The sequence below is a fragment of the Ctenopharyngodon idella genome, chromosome 24 (genome assembly GCF_019924925.1).
Source record: "Ctenopharyngodon idella isolate HZGC_01 chromosome 24, HZGC01, whole genome shotgun sequence".
Lineage (NCBI taxonomy): Eukaryota > Metazoa > Chordata > Actinopteri > Cypriniformes > Xenocyprididae > Ctenopharyngodon > Ctenopharyngodon idella.
This window is the reverse complement of record NC_067243.1, coordinates 6261056-6272094: the sequence shown is the minus strand read 5'-3', so window position 1 is coordinate 6272094 and position 11039 is coordinate 6261056. Positions and strand designations below refer to the sequence as shown.

Sequence of the window (11039 nt, the reverse complement as noted above, 5' to 3'; positions counted from 1 at the left end):
TTCAGATGGTGATGTAGAAATACTCTGGCTTTTTAGACAATTGTTTTTCATGTTTATAACAAACGTTATTTTTCTGCATTCATTGTTAGTTATTTACTGAATTTTTGTACATTACTATTACTCTTCTGTACACAAGCCCACTCATAGTTTTGTTTTGAAGCAAGAACAAAATGTTACATATTTTATACGACCAAAAGTGAGAATACAAGACCGTACAGATGGATACGACATGCTTGGTAAGTACAACTAAAGAGTACACTAATATATTATTTTAATATTTAAATTAATATTATTTTGTACAATAGTTGCATATTTGTGCTACATATATATATATATATATATATAATATATAAATTTTCTTACAATGTTTTGTCGTTTTTTTTATTAATTTTAATATATATATTATTTTGTATAATAGTTGTATGTTTGTAATAATTATATATAATATGCTTATTACAGAAACATGCAACTATTGTACAAAATAATATTAATATATAGTATAATTATTACACATAAAAAACAGTAAACAACTATACAAAAAATAGATTTTATTGTATAGTTTTTTTTATTGTATATTCATGCGTAATTATAGCTTATGTGTGTATATACGTATACATTAGCATGCATATATACATTTTATTTTTATATTTTTGTATATTCATGTAAATTTTTCTCATTGCAGGAATCTTTTTCATGCATGATAATATCTGTGTTTGTGATATTGTGTCTGCCGATATCATCCACATCTCATTTTCCTTCCCAGAATGCAACAGGTACTGAATTATACTTTTTATGTCTAGTATTTTTCTGGGTAAAGTTTGTTGCTTCATGCAACCAGCTGCATCTTCAAGACCGACAAGTAAAAATAAAGCTCACAATCAGACATTTTATTTCCATTTCTTCAGTTTTTGTCAAAGCTGATTGGCAGGTTTTGCATTGAAATGTTTTGTGGTGTTTTCCCAGTGTATTTGAGATCTAGTTTCATTCAGGAAGCTTTACACAGAGCCAGAGAGCTGACAGACGCTGCATACGCTCACACCACTGAGAGGTGAGATGTACAGACTTACCCCTGAAAGAAAACATTATCGCTCTGTGTCGACCAAATGGAAACATAAAACTAGCCACAAATGAGTCGATAGTTATCATACAGTGAGCTACAGAATGATTTAATCTCATAAAGTATGTTTATCTTCCATCCTATGGCTTGTGTCCGCTCTCTCATCTCTGTCAGAGCGAAGGCGTCTGTATCAGACGGTTCTGTCCGACCCAATGACCTGCTGGCCTTGTTCAAACAAACTGGCCCGAAAACCAGAACCCACATCAGATCCGCTGAGTTCCTCGACAACACGGTAGAGCTGATACGAGAGATGGTGTACACACACTCCATGGACAAACCAGACCTCACTGGTACAAACGCATTTGCTTCATATGGGACATTAGAAGTAAATGTATGATCTTGAAGGCTCATCTCAGCATATGTTGTGTGCATTTTAGAGCTCTTAAGTGCAGAAGACATAGAGACCATACTGCAGGTTACAGGCTGTTCCACAGAGACGCTGAGACCCGTGTGTAAATCTGACTGTCTGTCCAAACGCTACCGTACCATCACAGGACACTGCAACAACAGGTGCTCACACATCGTATGGGATGTCAAAATATATCAGTTTCATTAAGCTCAGAAAGCGTTTTCTTTTATCAACACTTTTTGACTATGCAGAGAAAACCCTCTATGGGGGGCAGCAAACACCCCGTATGCCCGCTGGCTCTCAGCAGAGTATGAGGACCCTCGAGGGGCCCCGAGGGGCTGGAACCCACAACACACCTACCATAACTACACACTACCACCTGTAAGACTGCCTGAAAACTCGTGTGGAAGTTTTCAAAGAATTATTAGGGCCAGATTTACTAACAGCTACTAAATGCTCTTTTGGCGTTAAAAAAACTACTGTCGGGATTTACTAAAGACACGAAGTGCAAAATTAGCACTGAAAAAGGCGTGGACTGAGTTGTTTTCGCTGCTGACCTTATTGCATATGCATTTATGGGAGTTTCCCTTTCAGACGCCAAAAAATATGGGAGGAGAGTATTTAAATGAATCATGCAACGTGATTTACTAAGGTTTGTGCTAGTCAGCTTACTGGTATTTGCGCCATTGCGCGAAGCATGTCTTAACCCATTTTGCGATGTAATTGTTGCTGCTAGGAGGCGACACCGCAGAGAACAGAGAGCGCGTGGTAGAAGGGAGAAAATATTTTCCACTCTTATTAATTTCTTTGGAATGCCAGAGGAAGATGTTATCCGTATATTACATGTAACAAGTTGCGCCTGTGTCGACCCACACCTGATGAGCATCAGCTCTGCTTATTTGTGACTCAATGCTAATTTGCGCTGCTTTTAGTAGATTGCTTTGGTCATTATGTAAATAACTTGACTGCGTCTGTGTTCTTTAATTTGCGCGTCAGCAGTAGATCATGCGCGTTTGTGGAATTGCGCTCTCACGCTAATTTGACCCGTTTAGTAAATCTGGCCCTAAGTCTGTAATCATAGTTAGTTGGTTTGTAATTTATATAAATGTTATTGAGTTTTTTTTTATTTTATTTTAAATTCAGTGTGTTTTATTAGCCTGACAAAAAAACATTTTGGTTTATATTGCTAAAGTGTTTGCATAAAATGACAAACTGTATTTTATAATACATTATACATATAACGGGAATTAGTGCCAAATTGTTTAAAAAAAAAAACATTACAAATAGCATATTATATTTCTTATTATGTATTTATATAAATAATTAAAATAAAAAACGAAAAATGATTAAAATTATATAATTTACTTTATTATAATATTTTAGTATTTCATAATACATTCTACATATAATGGGAATTAGTGCCAAATTGTTCAAAATATATATATTTTTTTATTACAAATAGCATAATATTTGTTATTATTAGCATATTATATTTCTTATTATATATTTCTTTAAATAATTAAAATAAAAAACGCTTTATCACTCTGCTTTTGTAGTTTTTGTTTTCAGTTTTAGTTTTACTTCAACTTTAACCTATTTAATTGCCAAGGTAACTTTTTTCAAAGTAATTTTTTTTATAAGTTGCAGTCTGTAACTTTTTTTTTTTTTTGTTAAAAAATATCTAAAATCAATTTTTGAGAAATATAAACCAGCATAAATATACATAACCAGCCAATGTTCAAAACTAATTCCTGACCTTAGCCGGATTCACTACGGTAAGCTTGTAATAATGTTTTCTAGTGTGATTTTTATTGTTATACGTTTTTTCCTCATTTGGTCAGAACAATAGTGGCAGATTTGTTACTTACTTGTACATTTTCCGATGAAAATTCTTATTTTGGTCGTACTTCCAAGACTACAATCTGTGATTCGTAAGTATAGTATCTGCCGTTATGGTGATTGACAGCCACACATTCTCCTCAAAACATTAGATTGATCCGCGCTAAGGAACCATGCCGATGCACAACCCACGTAAAGGTGATAATTCCGCAAATAACTGCAATTGCAGGTTTCAAACAGAGATGGCGACGAAGAGGCAAAACTTATGGACTGCAGCTTTAAGTTTGAGTTTTTCATCTAATATTTACATTTTATTTTATTTCAGCTTAATTTAAAATAATGAAAGAGATTTTTAAGTTATAGTTTTAGTTAACAATAACAACACTGGTGCCAAGAACTTTGAAAATAGTAAATATTTTTGCAGTTCATGTTTAGTGCCACTGGTGGCTTAAAAATACACTACGCTTTCAAAAATAAAGGTTCCAGAAGGGGGTTTTCACAGTGATGCCCAAAGAACCTTTCAGTGAACATTTTTTTCTTAGTTTGAAGAACATTTGAAAAAATCTAAAGAACCCTTTTCCACTATAAATACGTTTTTTGGAATGGAATGTTAAAAGTTCTTAATGGAACCATAGATGTCAAAATAGAACCTTTATTTTTAAGAGTGTAGCTAAACTAAAGATGAGCCAATAATGTTGAGTCTTCCAGTTACTCTCTCTTTGCAGGTCCGCAGTGTGTCCCAGGAGGTTTTGTACACTCATAATGAGAACATCTCTCTGGACACGTCTCTGTCTCATCTGCTGGTGGAGTGGGGTCAGTGGATTGATCATGACCTGACTTTGACCCCTCAGAGTCCCAGCACTGCGGCCTTTAGGACCGGAGCCGACTGCACACGCACCTGCAGCAGGGACACACCATGTTTCCCAATAGAGGTGTGTAGGTACACCCTGAAAACAGATGCTGCATTGTACAAACTCTGAACATCAATCTCTTTTTCTTCACGTTCAGATCCCCCTCTCCGACCCTCGCACGGGTACTCAGACCTGCATGCCATTTTTCCGCTCTGCTCCCAGCTGTATGGGCGGCTCAGTTCCGCTCGGTCACCGGGAGCAGCTGAATGCCATCACGGCATTCGTGGACGCCAGCATGGTATACGGGAGCTCGGACACGCTCGCCTCCGTCCTGAGGAACCACTCATCCCCTCTCGGCCTGCTCGCCGTCAACCAGTTCCACTCAGACCAAGGGCTCGGCTTCATGCCCTACCTGCCCCGCACACAACCTCACCTGGATCCCTGCGGCCCACGAGAGCGGATAAACCCCATCCCACTACCAGAGACAGCAGAAAGGCTCAACATATCCATGGGGAATAGATCGTTCTGTTTCCAAGCAGGTTGTTGGCATTAATATTAAATAAACCAATCATAGAGCAACAATTATTTTATTTTTTTATTCTATTTTATTTATTTATTTTATTTCTTTAAAATATTTTCTATTTAATTTTTATTTAAATTTAACATAAATTAAAATTTAAATAAAACAGTCATAGAGCAACAATTTTATTTTTATATTTTATTTATTTTATATTTTTGATTATTTAATTGTATTTTAATTAGTTTTTTTTATTATTTATTTTATTTTACCACTTGTCCTATTTTTTATTTTATTTATTTGTTTTATTTAATTTTATTTAATTTAAAATATAAATAAATTTAAATTTAAATAAAACAATCGTAGAGCAACAATTATTATTTTATTTTTTATTTTATATTTTATTTTATTTTTTATATTTTGTTTTTTATTTTATTTAATATTTTTATTATTTAATTGTATTTAATTTAATTTTAATTAATTTTATTATTTATTTTAACGCTTTTTTAATTTTATTATTATTATTTATTTTTTTAATTTTAAATTTCAAATAAATTTAAATTTAAATAAAACAATCGTAGAGCAACAATTTTATTTTTTATATTTAATTTTATTTTTATATACATATTGTTTTATTATTTAATTGTATTTGATTTTATTTTAATTATTTTTTATTATTATTTATTTTATTTTACCGCTTGTCGTATGTAAGGTGCTGGGATGCTTGCTCAGTTTTTATTTAATGTTGACTTTAATGGTATTACAGCTGAAACGTCTTATAAAGGAACAGGAAATAAGTCAATATTTGCCATTTTATCATTCAGAAATGTCCCAGCTAGGTCTTCACCCTAATGCTTTCTGATTCAAACTGGCCAATTGATGTGCTGTTTTTGTGGGTGTGTCTCAGGTGACCCTCGGGCCAATGAGCACTTGGGTATGATCGCTCTGCACACGCTCTTTCTGAGAGAACACAACCGATTGGCTGAGGAGCTTCACAAGCTCAATCCTCACTGGAGCCCGGACACGCTGTACCAGGAGGCCAGGAAAATACTGGGGGCCGTCCACCAGGTGAGAAGATGTCCGCATGTAAAATGACTGTAAAAAAGGTTACTTCATTTATGCATACGTCTGACTTGCTGAATCTTGTTTGGAAGATCTTGACTTGGGATCACTACTTGCCACGTGTCCTGGGCCCCAGTGCTAACCTGGTCCTCATGCCCTCGTACAAAGGTTATGACCCCGCCGCTGACCCCAGCATCTCCAACATTTTCTCCACCGCTGCCTTTCGGTTTGCACATGTGACCGTGCACCCGGTTGTGAACCGCCTCGGACCCAATTACCGGTTGAGCCCTGAACACCCGGCTTTGCCGTTACACCACTCTTTGTTTGCATCCTGGAGGATGGTGCAAGAGGGTTCGTTTCACACACACTTAACTAACAGATATCACCGTATTTCCCAATGTAATCACAGCACTTTAAGACAATAGTTTTGTTTTATAAGTTCTCTTAAATGTTATGTTTAAACATGCAACTGAGGCATTCATTAAATATGCACTCCTCCCCCATCATGAGTGGACACACCCGCTACTGCTGATTAGCTCACTCTTTCTCCTCCCCCTTCATGAATGGACACGCCCCCTGCTGCTGATTGGCTACAAGTGTGTTGTGCTGCTCAGTCCGATCCACTTTCAACAGAGAAATCACTTACTGCACCTTTAAATGTATATTTTGGATGTTTTCTTTCACTTGTCTGAAAGAGGACGTGTTATTGAAGCAAAATAGGCCAAAATCTCAAAATTGACCAGTGCCTCTAGTGTCTTGCCTTAATATTCATGATTGCATGCTAATTTTCTCAGCATGCACATCAGGTTATGATGCATAATGAACATTTCCATGTGTGTAGGAGGCATCGATCCTGTGCTGCGTGGTTTGCTCTTGTCCCCAGCTAAACTGCAGACAGCAGATCAGATGATGGTGGAGGAACTGACCGAGAGGCTTTTCCAGGCTCAGGGAGGGCTGCCGCTCGACCTAGCGGCGTTAAACCTGCAGAGGGGACGAGATCATGGCCTACAAGGTGCCAGTCAGCAGCCTGTCATTAGTTCACTTCTACCTACAATAGGCAGCTGCCTTCTAAGGGCGCATCCTAACAGAACTAGAACCTCACAAGTGAGGGATTTGAAATGCTGAAGCACACAGGAGACTCAACTAATGCTTTCTATTGATTCTGACGCCATTAGCATGTAAGAAGTTGATGCAACACTCTACTAAGTATAATACAGAATTATTTGTGTTGTATAATTTGGTTGTTATCTTTTGTTAGTGCAACGTTTTTGCGCAACAATGCAAAAGCACTTTCTCAGCTAGAAGCGCAAAATATGAAATGCAAAACGTAAAAAAAAAAACCGGAAAGTCATATTTAATATACAGAAATACAGAATTATTGGGCAAAATGGTCTATTTTTATCAATAAGTGACTTAAAACATTATAAAATATTAGTACTTGTCTGAAAACGCAGTTGTCTAATACTCATAAAAAATCGATTTAATAATTTGATTTGAATTTTCAATTTTAATTAGATTTAAAGTGGTTGAATTTAAATTATTTATTATATATTTTCTGAATTAAAAAAATTAACAATTTTTCAACTCATTTTTCAACATTTTAGTTTTTTATTTAGGATTTTTTTTTTTTTTTTTTCATTTTTGGTTTATGAAAGCAGTTTTTGTTTTATAAACACCTACAGTGTTTCTTCTTTTATTTCTTTATCGTGAAAGATTCAGTAATAAATTATTAAAACTCCTGTCATGTTTATACTTATAAAAGTATAAAGTGCGCAAAAAAATTACAATAATAAAATACATGACATTAGAAGATAAATACGTACATAGTTTTTATTTTTAATTTATTTATTTACTTGCTTCTGGTCTTATTTCAAACCATAATAGACTTTATTTAGAATCATTTGCTAATGGTTTGCTAATTTTATTTCCTAATTTTGCACAGATTTTACCATCTTACCGTAATTTGAGGATGTCATTCATTGGTTGTTCATTCTCTCTCAGGTTACAGCGCATGGCGAGAACTCTGCGGCCTCTCTGCCCCTGTGAATGAGTCTGATTTAGCAGGGATTCTGGGTAATGGAGTTCTGGCCAGGAAGCTGCTGCATCTGTATGGAACAGCTAAGAACATAGACGTGTGGGTCGGGGCCATCTCAGAGCCCGCTCTGCCCGGGGGCCGTGTGGGGCCGCTGCTGGCCTGCCTGATCGCCAAACAGTTCAGAGCGCTCCGAGATGGTGACAGGTAGTGTGATGCTCCACTTCTTGTTTATTTAAACATTGAGCGATTTCAGTATGTATGAAGTACATAAATCTGGTTAAGATTCTGGTGGCAGAAGGAAGGTGTGTTCAGCTCTGCTCAGAGAGACGCTTTCCGCACTACATCTCTGTCCCGCATCATCTGTGACAACACACGCATCCGTCTGGTGCCCTTTGACCCCTTTGCGCACACACTAAGCCCTGACGACCTGCTGCCCTGCACACGCATCGCCCACATGAACCTCTCAGCGTGGAGAGAACCAGATGCAGGTATTAGAATGAAAGTAAGCAAATAATCCTTTTATTTGAAGTGTTTTATTCATATTCGATCTCATTTCCAGACCCGGTCTGTGGCGCGGTCCCGCGGCTGCATCTGGGCTTCTCTGTGCTGTGTGACTCTGCCGTGATGTATCAGTGCCCTACTGGATACCTGCTCCAGGGAGCCCCACACGTCACCTGTGACCCCGACACTCACAAGTGGACCCCACAACCGCCTACCTGCCAAGGTCTTGGCTCGTGATTTTTAGATGTTTGGACTAAAATAAATTAAATAAAAAATAAATAAATTAATTAATTAATTAATTAATTAATAAAATAAAATAAAATAAAATAAAATAAAATAAAATACAAAATAAAATAATAATAATAAAAAAAATAAATTAAATTAAATAAAATATAAAATAAAATAATATAAAATAAATTAATTAATTAATAAAAAAAAAAAAAAAAAAAAAAATAAAATAATAAAATTAAATTAAATAAAAATAAAAAATAATAAATAATAAAATAAAAATAAAAAATAATAAAATAATAAAATAAACTAAAATAAGTTAAATTAAAAATTAAATTAAATTACAAAATAAGTTAAATTTAAAAAAATACATTAAATTACAAATTAAATTAAAAATCAAATATTGCATTAAATATTACATATTAAATGTTAAATAACATGAAATAGTAAATATTAATAATAAAATAGTAAACAATTAATATTGAATATTAAATTAAATTAAATATTCAAATCTATTTAAATTAAATATTAAATTAAATTTAGAAATTGACTATGTATGAATGTTTTTATTGGTATATGAGTGTAAAGTGTGCAAAACAAATTGTAATAATAACTTATATGACATAAAAAGATAAATATGTACATAGTATTTATTTATTTACTTAAATAATTGAGTTTCCTCACATTATCTTACAATATGTCATGTTACAATAATAACTTGCATGACATAAGAAAGTATGTACATTTCTTTTACTTATTTTTAATCATTATTTAATTTCCTATTATCTCTCTACTATGATTTGAACTATTTAATAATAGTTTGATCATTTTATTTCTTTATAATTGACTAATTAAATTAGATTAAATTAAAAATTTTAAATGTAAAATAACATTAGATTAGATTATATAGTAAATGTTAATGAAAAAATATTAAACCATTAATATTAAAAATTAAATATTACATTAGAATTAGAAACTGACTGATCCATCTGACACCAGTTTATTAAAAAGTGTTTTTATTGGTTGTTTCAGATATTGATGAATGTTCCGCTCACCCGCCCGTCTGCCCTCCACACCTGCAGTGCTTCAACACACCTGGAGGTCACACCTGCACAGGTGAGCAGCCGCCACACCCATAACCAGCCGTTTCCTCAATCTATGGCATATTAATCACATAAATGAGCTGTTATTTGTTGCACATGTAGAACCCGCAGCTCCGCCCCTTTCTGCCTCCTCCATTGTTGCGTCAGTGATGTCAGTCCTAGGGGGTGTGGCTTTGATTGTGCTTTTCCTTGCTTGCTACAAAAGGTGTGTCAGAACCTCCACTTCAAGCAGTTGTTTTAGATGTGTAAATGTATACACTTATACTCGGAATGTCAATCCTGCAGAGTTTTCCTTCGGAAAGCCGTGACGGTGAAGGCAGAATGCTGTCAGAGAAGATGATGAGATGGAGTCAAGGGGAAACTGGTTTGGAAAATGTGCAGTGTTTATATGTTCAATATTCCAGTTTCATAACCACAGTCTCATTCAAAGCACTGTATGGAAAAACACATGAATGAAACGTGTTCAGGCCTGCAAAGCATTTCTAACATTTCTCCCAGTTATCACAACCTCAAAAAAAGCTTTTGTCTGTGGTAAATCTGCCACCGGCTCTCCCACATGTGACGTCACATCAGCTGATGTACAAAAATCCTTGCTTTGTTGTAGCTCAGCCTTGATGTTAATTGATTTTGTACACATATTAGACAAACAGGATGCATTAAATGATCAAAAGTCACATTAAAGACATTTATAGTGTTACAAAAGGTTTCTATTTCAAATAAATGCTGTTCTTATGAACTTTCTATTCATCAAAGAATGCTGTAAAAATAAAATGTATCATGGTTTCCGTAACATATGAAACAGCACAACTGTTTTCAACATTGATAATAATCATAAATGTTTCTTGAGCAGCAAATCATCATATTAGAATGATTTCTGAAGGATCATGTGACAATGAAGACTGGAGTAATGATGCTGAAAATTCAGCTTTGATCACAAGAATAAATTACATTTTAACATATATTCACATAGAAAACAGCTGATTTAAATTGTAATGATATTTCACAATATTACTGATTTTACTGTATTTTTAATAAAATAAATGCAGCTGTGGTGAGCAGAAGAGACTTCTTTTTAAAACATTAAAAATCCCAAACTTTTGAACAGCTGTGTGTGTGTGTGTGTGTGTGTGTGTAATGTATGGGTAAAAATCATGCTGGTCAGGTATATATTTTGGACTTCCACAGGCGTGGAATATATATATGTGTATATATATATATATATATATATATATATATATATATATATATATATATGGGTCAATGATGTGACGGGTCAATTTTTTGAAAAGGCCTTAATAATAATAATAAAAAACAAAGATATGACATCCAAAGTATGTAAGGTAGTACAACTAGATCTTTTATTGAATCCAAAAGGTTTTAATTATATTTTTCTACATATAAAGGTATTTTAAAGATTTTGAAGTGTCAAAAGGTCAT

The 11039-nt window shown here is 34.3% G+C and overlaps 1 protein-coding gene across 3 annotated transcripts; it reads left to right on the top strand.

Moving 5' to 3' along the window:
• Nucleotides 1–528: 528 nt before the first annotated feature.
• epx (eosinophil peroxidase) lies at nucleotides 529–10723 on the top strand. Of its 3 annotated transcripts, XM_051884972.1 has the most exons (16): nucleotides 529–773; nucleotides 964–1048; nucleotides 1232–1407; nucleotides 1495–1627; nucleotides 1718–1847; nucleotides 4031–4237; nucleotides 4314–4695; nucleotides 5581–5741; nucleotides 5828–6086; nucleotides 6577–6747; nucleotides 7737–7974; nucleotides 8053–8258; nucleotides 8330–8494; nucleotides 9532–9615; nucleotides 9705–9807; nucleotides 9888–10721. In XM_051884972.1, the coding sequence occupies exons 1-16, from the start codon at nucleotides 596–598 to the stop codon at nucleotides 9940–9942; spliced, it is 2733 nt and encodes a 910-aa protein (XP_051740932.1). In that variant the 5' UTR covers nucleotides 529–595; the 3' UTR covers nucleotides 9943–10721. The 3 variants fall into 3 exon arrangements, with proteins under 3 accessions (XP_051740932.1, XP_051740933.1, XP_051740935.1); XM_051884973.1 differs by lacking the exon at nucleotides 9705–9807 and having other exon boundaries at nucleotides 9888–10723; XM_051884975.1 differs by having other exon boundaries at nucleotides 530–1048.
• Nucleotides 10724–11039: the final 316 nt, after the last annotated feature.

What these genes read in the sequence shown, in the direction of transcription:
- epx (XM_051884972.1), top strand. Translation starts at nt 596, where the DNA reads ATGTGTGTATATACGTATACATTAGCATGCATATATACATTTTATTTT. An exon ending in TCCTTCCCAGAATGCAACAG is followed by an intron (nt 774 to 963) that starts GTACTGAATTAT and finishes GTGTTTTCCCAG; the next exon opens with TGTATTTGAGATCTAGTTTC. An exon ending in ACGAGATCATGGCCTACAAG is followed by an intron (nt 6,748 to 7,736) that starts GTGCCAGTCAGC and finishes ATTCTCTCTCAG; the next exon opens with GTTACAGCGCATGGCGAGAA.